Here is a 23,777-nt window from a genome sequence, read left to right as displayed (position 1 = left end):
TATGCAAATAAGATATGTATGTATATTTGTCAGTTTCTGCTTCCTTTTGTCTCTTATGTTAAATTGGCTTTGGCTTAATTGTATAAATAAGTTAGCATGAGCCTCAGAGAGGGGCTCACATATCTGGGTGCATTGGCAAAGCGCTTTGCTAATAAACAGAGTGGTCTGACAAATTATGTGAGTCCTGAATCTGACTTTGACAATAGCCATTGTGAAGACATTCAGAGATGAAGTTCAGAGGGGAGCAATAGCTTCCAGAAAGTCCTATTTTTGGGAGTGGAAAGGGCGGTTCAACCTCATAAGTTTTGAGTTGTATTCAACTCCTCTTCCGCCAAGCCCTATGCCCCTTCTTGCAAAATGCTCCTAACTAATTTCTTTGCAACATCTCTAAAAATCTATTATTTCTTTTTCATCACTAGGGCTAAAACTTGTCTGTCTCTTACTGTGAATACTGGAACCCCTCCCCCTCTAATCTCCCTGCCAATCTAACCAAAACTCCACTGCACTTCTGATGATATCACCCCCTTCTCATTTTTAGTGCACTGAATTCAGGCTCTTCGTTCTCCTCTGCAAAGCCCTAAACAGTCCCATTCCCTGCCTTCACATCTGCTCTCCGCTCTCTTCATCTTACTGCTCCTTTATCGCACTCTGCTTGCCAACTTTCCTTTGTTATAATTCCTGTGCTTCATGCAACCTTATTTCTTGCCCAACCACTTCTTGTCACCTCCAAATCCATTCTTTCATGTAGCCTTCTAACTATAGCGGTTTCAGTTATCACATGTATCGATTTGGTCTGTAAGCTCTTTGTAGCATGAAATCCCCATCATGGACTTGTAAATGAGTCACAAACCATGTACAATTATGGAGTTCTAAAATCTTACCCAACTGGAAAACAGGCCAAGTCCTGAAGTCCTCCTCAGTCCTAACTCAGCCAAAACTTCCAGTGATTTCAGTGGGAGTTCTGCCTGAGTAAAGACACCAGTAACAAGTGTCAGAAAATAACAGTGGTTTCTTTAGCTCCACATTTCTTTGGGGGGATTGTGGAGGACTCAGTCCTAAAAGGAACATTTATGCAGAGCTGATCCACTGTTAGCAAATCTGTGGAGAGGCCAAAGGGAAAAGAATAAGATGTGTCTTTATTTGCATGCTGCTGCTGCTGCTCTTTCCATGTTATAAAAATGCACGGTGAAAGTCTGAGAATGTTAATGTAATAGTGAAAGCCTAGTAACTCTGACTTTTGACATTGGCTGTTGTTCTGTAGTCTCTGCTGTTCTCCTCACACCTCTTATACCTGGTTGATATCGCTACACTGACAACACACACATCTACTTCTCCATAAGTAGGTGTCTCTGTCCAGCCCCATGTCAGCCTCTTTCTGATATTTCTTTCTGTATGGCACTTAACATGGTTGAGATAAAATTCCTTATCTTACACTCTCTCCTCTTGATGCACTCCTGGATTGCCATCCCCAAATTAGCTTTCTCACCTGTCAATTGAACATTGTCTTTCCCCTTCTCACTTCCTTCCATTTGCTCTTCCTTAAAGAGACTGTTGAAATCAAGACAGGAAATAATCATGGAGCCAAAAGAGGGTTAGAAGGAAAGACAAGAGAAAAGGTGTATCTCAAGTTTAAAACCTTGTCCTCACCTTCACGGTACTTCACAATACTAGCTTAACCTACATCTCAGACCTTGTTTTATGTTTCCCCACACATCCCCTGCACTCCACCAATGATAATTATCTCCCATTCCTGTTTGTATGCATGCAGTGCCCATCTGAAGCAGTTTGCCATGTTAGTTCCTTCTCCCCATTCAAGTTCCTCGTAAATCTGTTAAACAGGCTTGCAGTTGGAAGGTAGCATGATCTGGAGGATTGAGCAGGGAGCTGGGAAGCAGGTGGTACATCGTTCTCATCATGCCTTTGCTGAGGAATCACTTGGTGGCTGTGGGCAAATCATTTCCTCTCTTTGCTTCCATTTATATCCATCCCATAATACCTGCTTACCCCACAGGGACACGATGACTATTAGACATTAGCTAGTCAATGTACTTTGAACTAGTCAAGCACGACATAAATGCTATTATGGAAACCTCACATCTTCCTAGATGCAAACAGAATTTAAAAACAGAACAAGTGTTATCCTGTCTCTGGATCTCCCTGTGCATCTCTGTTAGCATCTCAGGAGGGAGAGCTCAGTGGTTTGAGCATTGGCCTGCTAAACCCAGAGTTGTGAGTTCAGTCCTTGAGGGGGCCATTTAGGGATCGGGGCAAAAACTGGGGATTGGTCCTGCTTTGAGCAGGGGCTTGGACTTCTGAGGTCCCTTCCAACCCCGATATTCTCTGATAGTGATTGTCTTGTTTTTGGGCTTTGTATCGCATCAAGCTGCATACTATTGCCACTAAGAAAATAAGAATATGGATGCCTGAGACAGATGGACGTAAAAATACAATGTGAAAATACCAGCACAATTACCAGGATCCTTTCTGAGACATGAGTCTTAAAGAAGCTGCTCCTGTCATAGGACCCACAGTGGACAGATTTGTATCTAATGCCCTGCTGCTACTTTATTCTACACATTAGAGCTCATCTTTCCTCCAGACACTTACACTCTTTTTCTTGCATCTTCACGCTCTGTACTGTTGAATTGTTTTTGTTACCCTACATTTTTAGCAACTAGTCTTGACGTGGCAGCCCCTCTCAACTGTATGTTTTACAAATGATATAACAGAACAAAGCTGTCTGTTCCCTTGGCTCCCACTAAGGCATTGCAGAGCCCCTGCTCTTCCTCAGTTATCTGTGTATAGCCTTGGTTAAATTAAGCATTTGTCCCCTTATATATATAATATTTTAAAAAGAATACAAAGCACATATGCTCTAGACTTGAGAATAGTGTATAATCCTCTAGTAAGTAACACTGAGTTTAAGGTTTCAGAGTAGCAGCCGTGTTAGTCTGTATTCGCAAAAAGAAAAGGGGGACTTGTGGCACCTTATAGACTAACCAATTTATTTGAGCACAAGCTTTCGTGAGCTACAGCTCACTTCTTCGGATGCATTCAGTGGAAAATACAGTGGGGAGATTTATATCCATAGAGAACATGAAACAATGGCTGTTACCATACACACTGTAACAAGAGTGATCACTTAAGGTGAGCTATTACCAGCAGGAGAGCGGGGGGGTGGGGGTTGGGGAAGGGGAAGAGAAAGCTTTTGTAGTGATAATCAAGGTGGGCCATTTCTAGCAGTTGACAAGAACGTCTGAGGAACAGTGTGGGGAGAGGGGAATAAACGAGAGGAAATAATTTTACTTTGTGTAATGACCCATCCACTCCCAGTCTCTATTCAAGCCTAAGTTAATTGTATCCAGTTTGCAAATTAATTCCAATTCAGCAGTCTCTTATTGGAGTCTGTTTTTGAAGGTTTTTTTTTTTTTTTTTTTTTTTTTTTGAAGAATTGCCACTTTTAGGTCTGTAATCGAGTGACCAAAGAGATTGAAGTGTTCTCCAACTGGTTTTTGAATGTTATAATTCTTGACGTCTGATTTGTGTCCATTTATTCTTTACGCAGAGACTGTCCAGTTTGACCAATGTACATGGCAGAGGGGCATTGCTGGCACATGATGGCATATATCACATTGATGGATGTGCAGGTGAACAAGCCTCTGATAGTGTGGCTGATGTTATTAGGCCCTGTGATGGTGTCCCCTGAATAGATATGTGGGCACAGTTGGCAACAAGCTTTGTTGCAAGGATAGGTTCCTGGGTTAGTGGTTCTGTTGTGTGGTATGTGGTTGCTGGTGAGTATTTGCTTCAGGTTGGGGGGCTGTCTGTAGGCAAGGACTGGCCTGTCTCCCAAGATTTGTGAGAGTGTTGGGTCATCCTTCAGGATAGGTTGTAGATCCTTAATAATGCGTTGGAGGGGTTTTAGTTGGGGGCTGAAGGTGACGGCTAGTGGCGTTCTGTTATTTTCTTTGTTGGGCCTGTCCTGTAGTAGGTGACTTCTGGGTACTCTTCTGGCTCTGTCAATCTGTTTCTTCACTTCAGCAGGTGGGTATTGTAGTTGTAAGAATGCTTGATAGAGATCTTGTAGGTGTTTGTCTCTGTCTGAGGGGTTGGAGCAAATGTGGTTGTAACGTAGAGCTTGGCTGTAGACAATGGATCGTGTGGTGTGGTCTGGATGAAAGCTGGAGGCACGTAGGTAGGAATAGCGGTCAGTAGGTTTCCGGTATAAGGTGGTGTTTATGTGACCATCACTTATTAGCACCATAGTGTCCAGGAAGTGGATCTCTTGTGTGGACTGGACTAGGCTGAGGTTGATGGTGGGATGGAAATTGTTGAAATCATGGTGGAATTCCTCAAGGGCTTCTTTTCCATCGGTCCAGATGATGAAGATGTCATCAATGTAGCGCAAGTAGAGTAGGGGCATTAGGGGATGAGAAATGAGGAAGCGTTGTTCTAAGTCAGCCATAAAAATGCTGGCATACTGTGGGGCCATGCGGGTACCCATAGCAGTGCCACTGATTTGAAGGTATACATTGTTCCCAAATGTGAAATAGTTATGGGTGAGGACAAAGTCACAAAGTTCAGCCACCAGGTTTGCCGTGACATTATCGGGGATACTGTTCCTGACGGCTTGTAGTCCATCTTTGTGTGGAATGTTGGTGTAGAGGGCTTCTACATCCATAGTGGCCAGGATGGTGTTTTCAGGAAGATCACCGATGGATTGTAGTTTCTGAGTTTAAGGGCTACTTAAAGATACCAGACAAATCCATAACAAGTCCCATTGACTGGAAGTTGAAATTAGAAAAATTCAAACCGGAAACAAGAAGCAATTTTGTTTTAAATCCGTATGGTAATAAACTATTGGAGCATCTTACCAAGGAATGTGATGGATTCATCATCCCTTGGAGTCTTTAAATCAAGATTGGGTGTTTTTTTCTAAATTACATGTGCTAGTTTAGCTGTAAGCAACTGAGATTGAAAGTGTTCACTTACACAGTAGGGAAAAAATTCCTTCCAATGCAAGAATTACTGGGTGAAGTTCTATGGGCACAGTGGTTGCTCTTGCCTTTTAGATCTATGAACTAGCATTGGAAATGTATGCCAGGCCAGCCTAATCTCATTCGAAAGAGCTCTTCCATTTTGGGTTCAGAATGGTTTCCCTTCTTTTCACAGAAAGTGATAGGCTTTGAAAGGGCTTCTACAAGCTTTCAACATCTGAATTACTTCTCTCAAAGAGAATGTTAAATAGTGTTTAAATACTAGGGGCCTGAGTTGAGTTTTTTTTAAGCCTAAGGGATTTGAACTGGATCAGAAATATGAAACGTAACGTAAAACTATTTTCAAATGCAAATGAATTTACTGCTGGGGAGAAGAGTGTCTGATATTCTGTATTTTGTTGCAGCAAGCTGGGTGGAGCCACAGATTTGTAGGAAGTCAGAGGCTCACACAGGAAAAGTGACAAGTAGGAGAGAAACAACTTAGTACTTAAAATTCTGTCTTCAAGTACTGTACAAGTAGTAACCAGTATATGGTAATAGAATTGTAACTGTACAATGTCCCAGGACCTCTCCCTAAAAAGGGCCCTATTAGGTATGAGTCCTGCAAAATTGGGTCCCTTAACTGACAAATGAATTGGTAATAAAATCTGAGATGGGGAGGTACTTATCAGACTGTCTTCTCTGAGGCATGTGCCCTACCTCAGGTGTACCAGAAGCTTCTGCAAGCAGAACTGAGGGAGCATCAACATTTCAATTGAATTTCCAGGAGCTGGTGTGTTCAGTTCCTAGTGTCTACTTTAAAACAAACTCCTTGGGGCAGAACTTTATCCTCTGTTTTCTGCACAGTGCCAAAGCACATTGTTGACACTCTAATATTAAATACACACTTGCAGTTCTGGCCTAAAAATGTTATCGTTCCTAAATGCTTGGTTAAGAAGTAGAACAGCTCCGCCTACAAAGACTTACGGGTAAACCTTCCGTAGGTACCATTCAAAAACAAAGACTCTGAATAAGACCTAGAACTGGACAAGAAAAGCAGCCAACCTCACAAAGTGAAAGAACTCAGGTCAGGGTCACATAACATTCTGGGACATAACTCCAGTACAATGACTGCACAAATGAAAGATAAGCCAGATTTATAATTATTGTTCAGTTTTATTTCCAGATTCTTAAATATTCCAATAAATCAGAACTAAAACCCCCTCCTGTTAGAACAGCCCACTCCATAAATTGCCCTTAGGGCTGCACCTGTAGATCTACAGTTTAACTGTACCTGGTAAGAATGTTTGAGTTAAAAAAAGCATTAGAAAGCCAAACAATTAGAAGCCATAGCTACACTTCTCAAACAAGATACTGACTCTCACTCAGACAGCAACCACAACCTTAACTCTGACCCATGGAAACTACAATAAAATATCATTATGACATAACACAAGAGGTTCTTCTAGTCAGTCTTAATGTAGATATGCTCTGATTAAAGTTCAAGGGCAATAAATGGGTTCATGGAGGGAGGAGAGGGGAGGAGATGGTGGCAGTATGCTTTTTAAGGAATCCTAGCACTGGACCGAGGAAAGCCAGCCAGTTTAGAGGTGGATGCATTCTCCCTCTTGCTGAGACTCATGGGAGTGAAGCCATGCTATTGCTCATCTCCTGAGAGCCACAGAAGGTAAATCCCTCTTTGGTGGACCTTAGGAAGGAGACAGAAAAATAAATCCCTTCCTAAGGTTTTGAGGCTTGTATGAGGGGGCAGGTTTGGTGGTTTAAAGCTGGTCTTCAGTACAGTCTCTTGCTAGCCATTCTTACTCTGGTCCTGCCCCGGGATCATAGGGAAAAAGGCAGGGCACTAGTAATTCTAGGTTCCACCAGTTGAACTTCTTTAAAATCACGAAGCCAGTCAGCACTGGAAATTCACCAGTGAAAGAACACCACACAAGCCTGCATGCAGCACACAGGCAGGTACTCCCTGCCTGCAGCATGTGCAGGCACTTTCATTGCAACTTTAGACAACTTTACTCTGGAAACAGAGAACGGCAAGGTTGGGCAGCTGCAGCATGTGGGGGAGAGGCCTGGCCGGCGAAGGAGAACGAGTCTCATTGTGCTGCATTGAGAAGGCAGGAATTCTAGAAGGGGAAAAGGTTCCCTTTGAAGCACATGGCACTAAGAGCTTCCCAGTGACCATGGCAACAGGCTCAGTGGGTTCCCAGCCTGAGAACCAAGGAGCAACAGCCATGATTCAAAAACAAAACAAAACAAAAAAACAGTCTGAAAGAAGAGGAGGGAGGAGGGGCAGGGGGAATGAAGCAGAATTAGCCTGGCAGAAACTGAGCGGCTCCCTGGTAGGCAAATCCAGCCAATAATGCTTGTTGGGTTCATGGGGTTTCCTTTTCATTTTCAAAGCTTTCTTCTTCCTTCTTCATCCCCCTTCCAGCCCTATTCAGGAGCTCATCAGATCAGTAAAGCCCAGGCCTTTGCTTCGCCTGCATGCAGCAGTGCCTTAAACAGGGCTGCACTGTGATCAAAGGAGATGCTAAATCAAGGCTGCCACACACATCCCTTGCCCAACCAGGATCCAGTTTTCACTGGTGTTCAAATGGGAGCTGTTTTTAGAGGGGGAGCAAAAAGGATGACACTCTTGTGACTGTCCTTCCATTATATCATATAATGCTCATTCTTGCTGGACAGATTTCTTGTGATGCAAAGATCTCTCTAGAATTAAATATTTTTGTTCCTAAATACTGGGCCTATTTAATGAGCGGACAGAGAAGTGGTGTAAAGCTACTGAAAACACAGACTAATGTTCTGCCCTGAGCAGAATCCTTGTACCAAACAGGCAGATTACTGTGTTATGGATGGACAACACTGTTATATTTCAGATCGTGGCTTTTTCCCTTTACTTAAATTCACCCTCAGTTCTCTCCCTCTTGCTTTCCAATGTGAGAAAACGTAGCTCCCCTCACCCACCTGACACATTCTCATTCTGACACTTTCCCTGTTATTCCTAATGGCATCTTTCTACACAGTTCTTGATGTTCCTTGATCTTCCGAGTCATCTTCAAACCTGATCCACACAAAGCTGCATCAGTATAACTGAAGGTGTGATTTTAAACCAATTCAGCTAAACTGTGGCAGCCCTGCATATGGGCACTTATATCTGTTTAAATCTAGTTTATACTGGTCCAATTTGCAGTCTGTAATTTACAGATGCAAGGTAAACAGATATAAACTGGGTTTAAACTAATATGTGCAACATTCTGTATGGATGTTAATTGTTTTTTAAATTAATTTAAGTTAAACTTCTGTGCAAACAAACCCTTTTCTTTATTTCCACAGTACCAATTTTCTTCTTACCATCAAATTGCCAGATTAAATAATCCAACTCTTTATACACCACGTTCCACATAAAAACCGTAGTTCTCACAGTTAATAGAATGGCTTCCAATGGGATGAAGGACAGATACTAGCAGATTCCAACCTGACTTCAGAGTCAGGAAATCCATGGGATGTGGAAAGGAGTAGAAACTCCAGCTGCAATTATGTTGCTGCCTTCATCAGAAGGCAAAGACAAAGCAGAATCTCTCCCAGTGGCCTATGGCTCATTATGGAATTAAAGTTCAGCAGCCCTAAATCTGGGTTTTTACACAGACTAGCCCATATATCATGCAAAAATGTCTTCTGAAAGAGGAATTATTTGCATATGCAAGTGAAAAAATTTCAGTAGAAAGATCTTAACTTTCATATCTTTGTTGAGGTTTCAAAATATTTACTTGACTTGTTAACTCAAATTATTTCTATTATACCTGGGTCTACTAGAAAAATAGGCAGGTTTGCTATTTTCCTCCATTCTATGGAAACATCCCAGACAAAGAAGATGATCACAAAGGAAAGTTTACAATCTCAGCAATGAACACACTAGTGGAGATACTCAGCCAGACTGTCCGAGTGGACTATATCCCAAGTATCTAAGTCACATGTTAAAACCATTATTTGACACTTTTTAGGGGGAAAGGTGAAGGACAAATATGAGAGATGTTCAGGCTTCTCTAAAGGAGATGGCAATAGCAGAGAAAGTGAAAAATAACTAAGGCCTGGTCTACACTACGGGGTTAGATCGAATTTAGCCAAATTCGGTCAATTTAAAAATGAATGTGTCCACACAACCAACCCCATTCCATCGACTTAAAGGGCTCTTAAAATCGACTTCTGTACTCCTCGGTGAGGGGAGTAGTGCTAAAATCGACCTTGCTGGGTCGAATTTGGGGTAGTGCGGACACAAATAGACGGTATTGGCCTCCAGGAGCTATCCCAGAGTGCTCCAATGTGACCGCTCTAGACAGCACTTTGAACTCTGATGTACTAGCCAGGTGCACAGGAAAAGCCCCGGGAACTTTTGAATTTCATTTCCTGTTTGGTCAGCGTGGCGAACTCAGCAGCACAGGTGACCATGCATTCCCCCCAGAATCGCAAATGAGCTCCAGCATGGACTGAAAGGGAGACACTGGATCTGATTGCTGTATGGGGAGAAGCATCTGTGCAGGCAGAACTCCGATCAAAAAGAAGAAATGCAAATATATTTGCCAAAATCTCACAGGGCATGTTGGAGAGAGGCTACAACAGGGACACACAGCAGTGCCACATGAAAGTTAAGGAGTTGAGGCAAGCCTATCAAAAGACAAAGGAGGCAAATGGTCGCTCCAGGTCAGAGCCCCATACATGCTGCTTCTATGGTCAGCTGCATGCCATTCTAGGTGGGGACCCTACCGCAACCCCACCACTGTCCTGCAACAGGGGAGTCTCACGGAACAGGGAGGAGGATTTTGTGGATGAGGAGGAGGAGAATGCGCAGCAGGCAAGCAGTGAATCCGTTCTCCCCAGCAGCAAGGACCTTTTCATCACCCTGGAGCCAATACCCTCCGAAGGCAGGATCCCCAACCCTGAAGCTGGAGAAGGCACCTCTGGTGAGTGCACATTTGTAACTACAGTACAGGGTTTAAAAGCAATAGTGTTGCATGTTTGATTTGCCCTGAAGAATTGGGATGCATTTGCGGCCAGTACAGCTACTGGAAAAGTCCATTCACATGTCTGGGGATGGAGCGGGAATCCTCCAGGGACATCTCCATGAAGCTCTCCTGGAGGTACTCTTAAAGTATTCTGGAATCATTTCAGCACAAACCATGGCAGCAAATGATCCTCGGTTTTGGTCGCATTCAAACAACATTCGGTCTATATCTTTCTGTGTTAGCCTCAGGAGAGTGATATCATTCATGGTCACCTGGTTGAAATAGGGGAATTTTTGTAAGGGAACAGTAAAAGGACCCCGTTCATGCTGGGCTGTTTGCGCTTGGCTAAAAGGGATCATCCCAGAGAATAGCCATGCGGTGGGGTGGGGGGGAAGTGTGTGCTGCGCATCCACCCGAACACCGCAGCCCCTCCTTTTAAATGTGAAACCCAACCTATTTCTTACTCTGGGAAAGGATGGTGCTGCAGTTTGAAACCATTCCCACGTTATGCATAAGAAGCCAACCCCGCGGACCCTTTGCCTTACCATGGCTGCATGGAAACCAAATTCTGTTGCCCAGCCATGTGTGATGTGTCACCATACTGGCAGGCGCTCAATATAAAATGCAAAATGCGACCTTGTACCTAAAGCACATGTGCTGTCTGCTGTGAATTGCTTGATTCACTGTGAAAAAGTCTCTCTTTTGTTCTCAGAAATGTATCATCTTAAATTTTACTCTCCCTTTTTATCTCCCCCCAGGTGCAAATGTTTCTAGGCTCCCCCTATCATCTCCATCCCTGAGGTTATTGCAGATTAGAAGGTGAAAAAAAACGCACTCACGATGCCATGTTTTCCGAGCTCATGCAGTCCTCCCACACTGATAGGGCACAGCTGAATGCATGAAGGCATTCAGTGTTAGAGGCTAGGAAAGCATTAAGTGAGCGTGAAGAGCAGAGGCAGGAGGCGATGCTAAGGCTAATGGGGGAGCAAACAGACATGATGATGCATCTGGTGCCGCTGCAGGAAAGACAACAAGAGCACAGACCCCTGCTGCATCCATTGTACAACCACCTGACCTCCTCCCCAAGTTACATATCCTCCTCACCCAGATGCCCAAGAATGTGGTGGGGGAGGCTCCGGGCAAACAGCCACTGCACTCCAGAGGATGGCCCATGCAACAGAAGGCTGTCATTCAACAAGTTTGATTTGTAGTGTGGGTACAATAAGCAATGTGGCCTTGTCCTTCCCTCCTCCCCTACCCCACCCGGGGCTACCTTGTCAGTTATGTCCCTTTTTTTTAAAATTAATAAAGAAAGAACACATGGTTTCAAAACAATAGTTACTTTATTTCGAAGGGGTGGGAGGGTGGTTGGTTTACAGGGAACTAAAATCAACAAAGGGGGCGGGTTTGCATCAAGGAAAAATACACACAACTGTCACACGGAAGCCTGGCCAGTCATCAAAGCCTCTCTAATGCACAGCATGCCTTGCTGTGCTCTTCTAATCGCTCTGGTGTCTGGCTGCTCAAAATCGGATGCCAGCTGATTTGCCTCAACGTCCCACCCCGCCATAAATGTCTCCCCCTTACTCTCACAGATATTATGGAGCACACAGCAAGCAGCAATAACAATGGGAATGTTAGTTGCGCTGAGGTCTGACCTAGTCAGCAAACAGCGCCAGCGAGCTTTTAAACATCCAAAGGCACATTCTACCACCATTCTGCACTTGCTCAGCCTATAGTTGAACTGCTTATTACTACTGTCCAGGCTGCTTGTGTAGGGCTTCATGAGCCATTGGGAGCAAGGGGTAGGCTGGCTCCCCAAGGATAACTATTGGCATTTCAACATCCACAATGGTAATTTCTGGTCTGTGAAGTAAGTCCCTTCTTGCAGCTGCTCGAACAGCCCGGAGTTCCTAAAGATGCGCGCGTCATGCACCTTTCCCGGCCATCCCACACTGATGTTGGTGAAACATCCCTTATGATCCATCAGTGCTTGCAATACCACAGAAAAGTACCCCTTGCTGTTTACATACCGGCTGCCAAGGTGGTCCAGTCCCAAGATAGGGATATGGGTTCCGTCTATCACCCCACTACAGTTAGGGAAACCCATTGCAGCAAAGCCATCCACTATGACCTGCACATTTCTCAGAGTCACTACCCTTGATAACAGAACGTCAATGATTGCATTGTTTCAGAGTAGCAGCCATGTTAGTCTGTATTCGCAAAAAGAAAAGGAGTACTTGTGGCACCTTCGAGACTAACAAATTTATTTGAGCATAAGCTTTCGTGAGCTACAGCTCAAATAAATTTGTTAATGATTGCATTGGCTACTTGGATCACAGCAGCCCCCACAGTAGATTTGCCCACTCCAAATTGATTCCCGACTGACCGGTAGCAGTCAGGCATTGCAAGCTTCCACAGGGCTATTGCCACTCGCTTCTCAACTGTCAGGGCAGCTCTCATCTTGGTATTCCTGCACTTCAGGGTGGGGGAAAGCAACTCACAGAGTTCCAGGAAAGTGGCCTTACACATGCGAAAGTTTTGCAACCACTGTGAATCGTCCCAGACCCGCAACACTATGTGGTCCCACTAGTCTGTGCTTGTTTGCCGGGCCGAGAATCGGCGTTCTACTGTATCAACCAGCTCCACTGCCACCATGATGTCCCAATTGCCACAGCCTGTGCTTTCAGGAATGTCTGTGTCCATGTCCTCATCAAAATCATCCTCGTGTTGGCGTCTCTTAGCCTGGTTCTTCAGACACTCCAGGATAATGCAAGAGGTGTTTACAATGTTCACAACAGCAGCGGTGAGCTGAGCGGGCTCCACGCTTGCCGTGGTATGGCATCTGCAGGAGATCAGAGTTGCAGTGGAAGCGGTGGATGACGACAACATGGGAGAAATTTGCTATTGAGACTCAGCTCATTTACAAGAGCAGGAGAGCAGAGCTGCAGTGGAATCGGTGGATGATGACAGTTAGCAATCGTACTGCACCGTCTGCTGACGGCAGCACCCAGGACACAACAGCAGCAGTGATGGTGAGCTGAGCTGAGCGGGCTCCATGCTTGCCGTGGTATGGCGTCTGCACGGAAAAAAGGTGCAAAACGATTGTCTGCCATTGCTTTCACGGAGGGAGTGGCGACTGACGACATGTACCCCAAACCACCCGCAACAATGTTTTTGCCCCATTAGGTATTGGGAGCTTAGCCCAGAATTCCAATGGGCGCAGAGACTGCGGGAATTGTGGGATAGCTACCCACAGTGCACCGCTCTTTAAGTCAATGCTAGCCATGGTAGTGAGGACTCACTCTGCCGACTTAATGCGCTTAGTGTGGACATATGCAATTGACTGTATAAAACAGATTTCTAAAAATCAACTTCTATAATATCGACCTAATTTCGTAGTGTAGACATACCCTTAGCCTTTTTTCTTTAAAGAAACTTTTAGCAACACCAACATGTATTTCACTTGAAATTCTTGTGTTGCTATGAACTCCAATTCCCAACAGGGCTTTCCCTTCTCCCGCAAAGGCTGCAACAATCTTCTAGGAATCTTTCTACATTGGGCATTTTCTTAAAAAGGGACACAACAGAGATAATACAAAGTTTATTACCATTGTTTACAACTAGACCTTGCAGATACATTTTTGTTTGAGGGCAGCACTTCTTGTACTGAATTTACACCCTATCAATTTTTTCTATCCTTGTTTGCCTGGAATCCTGGTGTCCAAATTGCTAGGAGGACTCTTACCAATAGCAGCTAGAAGTCAAATGCAGCCAGTCTCCCCTGTCACCTCCTGCTACATTATATTCATTTTTCTTAGCCTTGACAGATACTGTAGTCACACTGGTTTCTACAGTTAGGTTGATTAGATGCTTAAAACACATTATTCCCACAGATTGGCTTTTGAGGCTCATAGTGTGTCCCCACATCTGTCCATGTGTTCAGTGCTAATGAAAATTACTGGTTTGAAACCCCTGGAGGCTAGAATTCTCTGTTTATACACAGAACCAGAACAGCCAAGGCAGTGATAATGCAAGCTTCCACCATGCACCATCTGCCAACATGTCTCAGCCCTGATGTGGCGGGATTAGCAATAAGAGTGTAAAAAAGAGTTTCCATGCCTCTTTAGTGTCCTGTTTAAGACTACCAACAGCAGGAAGCAATTAATGACAATTATGGTGGTAGGTCTGTGGTGGGTTCACCTTTCTACTGGGAACTGGACTGAGCCCACAGTCGTTCCATACAGGCCAAAGAGCTATCAGATGGTAATTGTCCGTCACAACCAACCTGCTCAGGATTCACGGTGGTCACTGGTACATGCAGGTGAAATGCTGTCTGCCAGTCCCAATCCTGGCCACTAGTTAGTTACACAAGGGTTGCCAGCTACGTTGCATCTGAGTTTCCCACTCATGATTTGAGCCCTACAATTGCTCAAAGATTATTCTTTTGTGTAGCTGATGGCAAAAACTCACATTAATCTTTTGATCTTCTTACAGAATGTTCCACAGACCTCTCTTCTTAAGCTACTGCTTTTTTCCTCTATATCTGCAGACACTTGATGCTTTAATTGTGAGGGTTCTAATTACTTTCTGCATGCAGAAGATGTAGAGACAGGTTCTTTTTGGTTTATCCTGAGGATGTCTCTCTCCTAATTTCATGCTCTCTGGCTGAGATCATTAGTTAGGTATTCGAGAATTTTTTAGCATTTAACATAAATGAAAAACCAGAAGTTTATGATTTTAGGCCCCATCACCTCTTCCTATATACAAGTATTATAGAGACAAGGCAGGTAAGGGAATATCTTTTATTGGACCAACTTTTGTTGGTGACAGAGACAAGCTTTTGAGCCACACAGGGCTATTCTTCAGGTCTGGACACTAAAGTCTGTGCGGCTCAAGAGCTTGTCTCTCTCACGTTGTTGGTCTTCTTGCCTCATCCCTTTTGGCTTACATTGTGTCCAAATTCCATAGATCATTTGATTTTTCATTGTTCCTTTTTTCATCTCCTGCTCCTTTATTCAGACATCAGCAAATGCATACCTGTAAAGTTGCAAAATTATCTTTTTGACACTTACAGCTGTTCTTACTGTTCCATGCACATGTTTACAGAACCTAAGCCATTTATTCTTCCCAGGAAACTGATCACTATGACCTAGTTTTGTTTAAAATCTAAACTTTGTTTCTTTTAGTCTGCTGTATTCTGGTTTGTACTATCTTTTATGCCCTGTACAGAACCTTAGAATTCATGAAAGGTGCTATACAAATTATTAGACAGCACAAGCCTTGTTCCAAATCCTTGCAATGCAGAACCCCCAACTGAGTTTGCAACAAGACTCTCAGGCTTGTGTCTGCCCTTTCCACACTTCTAACCTTTGAATCTATACTGGAAATTGTATTATGAGAATTGTGTCTAAGATGAGGAGTAAAGAGACTAAATCTGCCAGCACTTAATAAAAAAGGCAGGAGTCCTTTAAATCCTGGTTTATGGGAGATCCACTGCATTTCAGATACCAATATGCTGCGGAAATGTCTGTGACTCCATAGCCAAAAAACAAAGCCTTTGAACACTTCTTCCTTGGTGTCTCAGGATTCAGTGAAAACCAAGCTTGGACAGCAGGGCAATGAGACAATTACCTTTAGTGGATGCCATCTGCAAGATGTTTGGGGGAAGGTGTGACATCAATTGTGAGAAATGAGGACGGGGAGGATCCTCAAATGGCTTAATAAAATACAGTGAACAAGTTGCTTTGGCACAGCTGAAATCAAAGGTATCTGAAGCTTGGAAGGCATATTCAGGCCCCCACACTTTCTCTCACTCCCTGAAAGATGGGTGGCTTTAATTGTTTTAGTGTGGGAGATAGCCCTAGTAGTCAGGGGAAAGGCCATGATAGCAGATTGGAGCAATGCTCCTGAAATTATTTCTGTCACAGGAATGTTAAGCATGCTCCATCACTGCATCTGCCCAATTCCAGCATCAGCCTTCAGCATAATGAGAAATAACAATTCACCACAAATCATAAAAATGTAATGGGCTATAAATGTCAGAGATGTAGAATGGAGAAATAACTGACTCTGAAAACCAATGTCATTCTATACTTTAATTACATACATAAATGCACACTGAAAGAGTATTAAGGTCGCAAACTCAAGGACTCAAAAGTTAGAAAATGCCAGAATTAAGGTTTTCCATGAACATCTTAATTCAGCCTCCTTGTGTGTACGCATTATGATATCTTCAGTTATATGTTTCCCCCCTCCTGCACAAGAGGACTCCTGCTTCATTCAGTGCACAGTCTGGATGGTATTGACTCATTCAAAATTTTTTAATCCTTATTCGTTATGTGGCTTCTGGCCTTATTTATTGCACACAAGTCAAACCCTGAACTGAATACAGAATTATTAGTATCCTCACAACCTTTTCTATAATGCCCATCACCACAGTGTCGCCACAACAATGAATTTATCTGCACAACATTCCTGTAAGGTAAGGTGATATTATTCCCAATTTGCAGACAAGGAATGGAGGCACAGAGATTAAAGCCAAAATTGCCTAAAATGTCCATTATTTGGGTTCCCAACTAAAGATGCCTAGGGGGCCAGATTTTTTAGTTGATTCTTCGTTTTTAGAGCATGTGTATTGTACTTTATATAGTCAAAGCACAACTGTTGTTCTGAGCACTCAGGACTTCCAAAAATCAGACCTCAGCTATCTTGAGTCAGACACCCAGAAATTGAGGCCAGCTGTGAAAAGTTTGGTTTAAATAACTTGCTACGCATCACATAGAAACTCTGTGGCACCAACAGAGATAGAATTCAGTGTTCTAAGGTGGCATCAAATTAACTCAGCCGCAAAATTAACTCATCTTTTCCTCTTTCTACAATACCATCTCCTTCCTGATACACTTTTCAATACTTCAGCAAATGAGGCGGGGGTTCTATAACCTATAGCCTCATCCACTACACAACACAGATTCATTTCCAGAGCACCATCTATCCCAGGGGTGGGCAAACTACGGCCCGTGGATTTGCCCCCCCGCTGTGCCACGGGACGCAGGGATGTGGTGCCGGCCACTTCCGGGAGTGGCACGGGGCCAGGACAGGCAGGGAGCCTGCCTTAGCCCCGCAGTGCACTGCTGCCACCCTGGAGCCACTCCAGGTAAGCAGTGCCAGACCAGAGCCCACACCCCGAACCTCTCCTGCACCTCAACCACCTGCCCTGAGCCTCCTCCTGCACCACAACCCCCTGCCCTGAGCCCTCTGCCGTACCCCTCCTGCACCTCAACCCCCTGCCCTGAGCCCTCTCCTGCACCCCGCACTGCTCCTGTACCCCAACCCCTTGCCCTGAGCCCTCTTCTACACACCGCACCACCTCCCACACCCGCACTCCCTCCCGCACCCCAACCTCCCACCCCAGCCCTACATTCATGGCCCTGCATGCAATTTCCCCACCCAGATGTGGCCTTCGGGCCAAAAAGTTTGCCCACCCCTGATCTATGCTATAAACTGAGTGAGGGAGGGGTGCTGTGGCAAAAATTGTTTTTAATCATATGATCACATACAATCACAATTTATATACACAAGGAGCTGAATTAAGGTTGCACAGGCAACCTTAATATTGGCATTTTTAAAAGTTTGAGTGCTTGACTTTTCAACTTTCATATAGTTTAATTGTATGTAACTTCCTAAATTTTTATAAAAATCAAACAAAAATAAAAATTCCATTACATGGAGCAATACAGACCTCCACATAGGTCATCAGCAGGGTAGGAACCTTTTAATCCATAGCACGGACTTCTACCACTTGAGCCAATGATGACTGGTAGCAGTAGAAGGCTGTTATCCTCTATGAGGCCCTGACACCAGAGGGGGATGAAATTCACACTCTGACAGAAATTTTCACAGCTCTTTGCTTGACAGCAGAGGAATGTGGGGGCTTGATATCCTGGTTTTAGTTGCAAGTTCTGGAGAAGAGTGTTCTCTAGGGGTTACAGCCCTCACAGTCTGACCCCAACGAAACCTACTCCTCAAAAACTCGGCATTTGAGTCAGGATGCTTTCCCTTTCTCCTCCCTGCTGCCTGGGCACCTGCAGAGGGAGCACTGAGAGCACAAAAAAGTTAGTCTCTCTGCTCTTACTTCTGGTGCCTTGCACCACATGATCCCAGCGCTGCCGGGCAGAACCAATGCAAGGAAAGTCCTGCTCAGCTACTACAATCATGGACTGGAGCATGCTCAGTGCAGACAATGTTCAGGGAACTTTGCTCCCAACCTCTAGCAAATCTCTACAGATCATGGAGAAATGGTGATTTTCAGAAGCATATAACAGCTAAATTTGGTTGTATTTTCACAGGGATGACAAAGGCATCTCTCTGACACCATGGCACCCTCCATACATCACATTTCAAGTCCTTGATCCAATGTATGGAGGCACTAGAAGTTCTCAATGAAAAGGTTGCAAGACCTTTTTTAAAATGGGCTAAGCTCATTTCCCCTAACCTTGTTCTTGGAAATGCTAAACAGTTTTTGCTGAAGCTTTTAAAAAACATTTAGTCTCAAGACAGCCAGGGCTGTAAAACAAGGTCTTATAATAGAAAGCATCAAACAACCTCAGCGAGGTGTTACTTCCAACTGCATCTATAATGTCATCTCTTGTTTAAACATTAGTCTTTCAAAAACACTAATCCTAGAATATAAATGGTCAAGCAGGACTTTGGGTGGAAGATCAAGAGAGCTGGACACTGAACCAGGATAGTAGAACTGAGGACACAGAGTTTGGAGTCTTCTAGTCTAAAGTTACCGTCAGAGTAATTCTAGTGCCCCAGCTGCTGCTCAGAGCCTTGTCCAGTGGCAACATGAAGTTAACATGACTGGTAAATTTTATGGCTCCTATTCAGAATCCTGTGGTCTGTAGTGAAACTCCCAAGAATCAAGTCAGTTCTATAGTACTGCTGCTGCTGGATTGCTATAGCCCTGAGCTATAGCTGAGTCACTGGAGCTATCCTCTGGAGAGGAGAACTCACAAAAAGGAAACAGGGTAGGGTACAATAGCTCAGACACCTTCAAGGCAACAGGGAGATTGGGGATGGATAGAATAGCAAAAGACTCTCCTGCTCTCCTAGTAGACAGGATGGTGCAGAAGAAGCAAAGAAACTCCCTACTCTGGTGAAAGTCAGAAAGATATACTCCCACCACAACCCAAATAACCCAGAGGCCCTGGTATTGCCGGGGTGGGGGTGGGGTGGCAGGAAGGAGGAGAGAGACGTGGCAGGAAGGGTTCTCCCATTTTCCATCTGCCAGAGAAGGCTGGGAAAGGAACTAGTAGCCAAAGACTGCTACAAGAGACTGAGTCCCTGAACAGGGCCCAGGGACATACACCTCCCAGTACCCTACCCATTGCCCAGCAGTAGAGTGCTGGGCTTTTCACCAGGACATTGCCTCAGGTCTTTTCTGATCCCTCACTCCTCCTTACATCTTTCATATTAACCCCCAGCTAGTACATATCTGCTAAATTTTTCATGCCTTATGTCATCACAAAACTCCCAGAAAAGAGCTCAATATAGTTAGTTTAACAAAGAGAAGGGTAAGTGGTGACTTGATTACAGTCTATAAAATCCTACATGAGGAAGAAATATTTAATAATAAGCTCTTCAGTCTAGCAGAGAAAGCTCTAACTTGATCCAATGGCTGGAAGTTGAAGCTAGAGAAATTCAGACTGGAAATAAGGTGCACATTTTTGACAGTGAGAGTAATTAACCATTGGAACAATTTACCAAGGGTCTTGGTGGATTCTCCAAAACTGACAATTTTTGAAATAAGATTGGATATTTTTCTAAAAAATCTGCTCCAGGAATTATTTTGGGAAAGTTCTGACCTATGTTATACAGCAGGTCAAACTAAGTGATCACAATAGTCCCTTCTGGCCTTAGAGTCCATGAAACTCCCCATTCTGCTCCGTTTTATTCACCCCCTGCATAACTGCTGAGACTACCACCAGCAGAGCACAATACTTTGCTGAAACTCCTCCTTGACCTAAATGCCCTATTTTGCCCAAGTCTTTCCTCTCCCCCAGCCATTTTCCATATCTGAGATGCCCTTTTTCAAGCCTGGCACTAGTGGCATATCCCATGGGAGACCTTAGAAAGTATTTGTTTGGGAAAAAAAGTTTCCTCCAGTTTTTCTCATTTGTCACAAGAAGCGACTATCCCCTTCTAGAAACAGAGTTGCAAGCTCCATTTATACAAAATATTGGTGGTCATTTTTTCCCCTTACCTTGCCCAGGACAGTGAGGCATGGTTTAGGCTCCAACTCAGGCTGTTCCAGTTTCACCACTCCTACCCAACCATATTCATACAAGTCCTCTTCATCATTGCTATTACACAGTCCCAGTGGATGCATCTGAAACAGAACAAGGGGAGATGAGGAGAAATTGGTAAAGGCGTTAACCAAAACATTAACACGAAAACAAGACAGTGTTCATTATGATGGAAGTAACAAAATATTCTACTGGTGGCCTTAATACAGAGCAGTATATTTATCAGTCAAATACACACTAAACAGAGAAATATCTGCTTGCTGTTCAGACAGTGGCACATCAGAAAGTGAGAGAAGTTCCATAATTCACTGATGTCCCATCACTTCAGATTGCTGATGTAAGTCCTATTATAAATAAAGGGACCAGTCTCTTCCTTTAAAGATAGAAGGTAAAGGTGACTAAAGCATCTTTTAAAGGCACCTAGAGTTAGGTTCCTGATCTTGAGACTGGAACAGATACCACCAACTAGACTGAAGGGAGGAGGCAGCCAATCACTTGAGTGTTTTGGTACACTAGTGGAAAATCCTCTCCATTTGGATGCAGTGGCCTCTGCATAACTATAACAGAGAACATAAGAGTATGGTTTCGTGAGGGGCAACATCATAACCTGGTGCTGAGCTCTGACTAGGATTTAATATTTGCAGTACAGTAGCCTCCAGAGACCTGCATCAGAATCAGGAACCCATTGTGTGATGTGCTAGAAGTTCCCATCTGGATCCCTCTGCAGCCTGGGTCAGTCACCCAACCAATCTGGCTCACTTTCTACCTCTGCAAAAGAAAACAATACTCTTCTTCCCACGTGGTACGGTGGGTGGTAGTGGATTAATGCTTATGAAGCACTTTGGAAAATGAAAATGCTGTTTTAGTGCTAAATATTTTTACTGTAGTCCTTACACTTCTGATCTCAGTTGTGATTTGCCAGAACTCAGATTTGCCAGTAACAGATGGATGGGAAACCAGTGGTGCAAAACAGCTAGGAAGCCAAAAGCAGCAAAGCACTCCAAATGAAGATTGATAGTGTCAGACAAATCAGCAATTACTTTGATCTTAAAATGTTATTCCAGTCTAGAGTTTTCCTCAGACAGGGAGCAGCCCAGCACAGTCCTCTCCTTGAGTAAGGGCAGTGAATGAATATACCCAGGGGCCACTGCAACAGTAACCTAGAGCATTTGCACTGACAAACTTACAGAAGAATACTCCCAGACCAAAACAAAAAAACAAACAAAACACACAACTAACATTGCAACACTGCCCAAAGGCCTCAGCTAGGATCAGGACCCATTGTACTAGCTATGGTACCGAGATATTGTCTCTGCCCCCAAACAATTAATTATCTAATTTGAAAAGAGACCCAGCTAGACAGTGTGAACCAGGATCATAAAAAATAAAATCCCTGCAGTTACCACAGGTCAGATAATAAACAATCTGATGGTTCCAGACCATCTGAAAGAGGTAGCTCCTGTAATGCAAAGGCAGGTGCAAATGTGTGTATTGGGGAGTCACCCAAAGAGGGCAGGTTAAGGTTGCATGGCATGTACCTGAACTCCTCCTCAGCACTGCACATACGCCTGTCTAGATGTCTTGTGAGATCTGCAATCTTCGCACCCTGCACGCAATTTACCACATGCTTCTCCCAGTCACCACAAACCCAACTATCTATATTCTAATAATCAAATCCCCATCACTATTATCTGGCTCTTCCTAACAACAGGGGTTCCCATACCAGGAGGGGTATCCTCAGTGTGAGAGGATATCATGACATCATCTGGAAGGCAAGTCCCAACTATAGGATTGTTTCCCTCCACTCCAGCTTGATATTCTTCTTCCCCAAGACTTTTGTCCTCCTTAACAGCACAGAGGCTGTCAGACTGGGCCTGGGACCATTCTACCACGTCCCTGAAAGTCTTGGCTATGTACCTCACATATGTTAAGGGCTGTTATAAAGAAGATGGTAACCTATTATTCTCCACGTCCACCAGGATAGGACAAGTAGTAATAGGCTTCATCTGCAGCAAGGGAGATTTAGAAAGTTTTTCCTAATATCTTAACTAACTACAAAGAAAGTTAAGCTCTGGAACAGGCTTACAAGGGAGGTTGTGGAATCCCCATCACTGGAAGTTTTTAAGAACAAGTTGGACAAACACATGTCAGGGATGGTCTAGGTTTATCTGGTCCTGCTTGAGTGCAGGGGACTGGACTTAATGACTTCTCAAGGCCCCTTCCAGCCCAATTACTCTATGCAGCTCTTTCCTTTGATGACATACATGGGAGTCAGGGACAGGGGCTCACACACACTCCTGGAGGGCCACAGCCCAAGATCACCTCGTACCACAATCACAACTCTGACAAGCTGCTCCAACTAATCCCTCCACTATTAATAAAGCTACACATAATATAAAGAAAAGGAGGACTTGTGGCACCTTAGAGACTAACCAATTTATTTGAGCATAAGCTTTCACCATGTAGCTCACGAAAGCTTATGCTCAAATAAATTGATTAGTCTCTAAGGTGCCACAAGTACTCCTTTTCTTTTTGCGGATACAGACTAACACGGCTGCTACTCTGAAACCTACACATAATATAGTAATTGTAGTTGGGAGTGCATGCAGATAATCCCCAGAGGCTCCAGACAACTCCAACAGGGCAGAGTTATGTTTGCATGGGTTTGTACCTTAACTTTGTATTTCCTAGTTTTTAGAAGTCTGTGTTTTGCAGAACTTAATGTTCTGGAAGGGCACAAAATACCACTGGACTACCCTAACTCTGCATTAAGAAAGTTTTTTGTGAGTGAATATGGTTCTATAGTTAAACCCTCTTCCTGTACAGCAAAACAAACACGATAGCTATTTGACACTACCAATGACTTGGAAGAATAGTGTAGGGCCATGATCTGATCCTTGCTGGACCCCACTAGAAATGCACCCATTCAGTGATGATCCCCAGCTAACAAGTTACATTTTGAGACCTGTCAGCCAGTTCAAAGCAAGTCTACCCCAAACAGAAGCTGGAATATCTGTGCACTGCTGGGAGCAGTGAGCCCTAGTGCATGAGGTGTATTACAGGGGTGACAGAGTGACCACCCAGAGGCTCAAGCACCAAAGTTTTCAGCACAGAATAGATTTTTAGTGGAATAGTGAAGATTCTCATTTTCTGAAGAGTAAAATATTCAAGGAGGGTCTCCCTAACAAACATACATTTACAATGGGAGGAGGAGAAGAAAGAGAGGCAAATCCCTTATCAAACAAAGGACCATGGTTATTAATAAAGTCCTGTATGTAGTGGTGCAGGTGGGCATGTGTCACAGAGCTACAAGATCGGTGCTACACATCCAGCTTTGGAGCAGTCTGTTGGAGGAACCTTTTTGCTGTGCCAGGCCCCCAAGACACCTCACTCTTCCTACAGGGTAGGCCACACAGCCTCACCACCATCTCAGACTGAACCTCTGGGCTTCAGCACTTCTGCTTCACACAGTG

General features: G+C 44.0%; 1 protein-coding gene across 2 annotated transcripts in view; it reads right to left on the bottom strand.

Annotated features, from left to right (window-relative positions):
- The window catches only part of ZNRF3 (zinc and ring finger 3), a 212,033-nt gene that overhangs the window by 51,710 nt on the left and 136,546 nt on the right, over positions 1-23,777 (bottom strand). For both annotated transcript variants that reach the window (XM_077835297.1, XM_077835298.1), the window contains exon 2: positions 20,262-20,387. In XM_077835297.1, coding sequence (XP_077691423.1) covers positions 20,262-20,387 — 126 coding nt within the window. The remainder of the gene's footprint in view (positions 1-20,261; positions 20,388-23,777) is intronic.

The sequence above is a fragment of the Eretmochelys imbricata genome, chromosome 15 (genome assembly GCF_965152235.1).
Source record: "Eretmochelys imbricata isolate rEreImb1 chromosome 15, rEreImb1.hap1, whole genome shotgun sequence".
Taxonomy (NCBI): Eukaryota; Metazoa; Chordata; order Testudines; family Cheloniidae; genus Eretmochelys; species Eretmochelys imbricata.
Note: the sequence above shows the minus strand (reverse complement) of the source record. Positions and strands in the feature narration are given on the sequence as shown.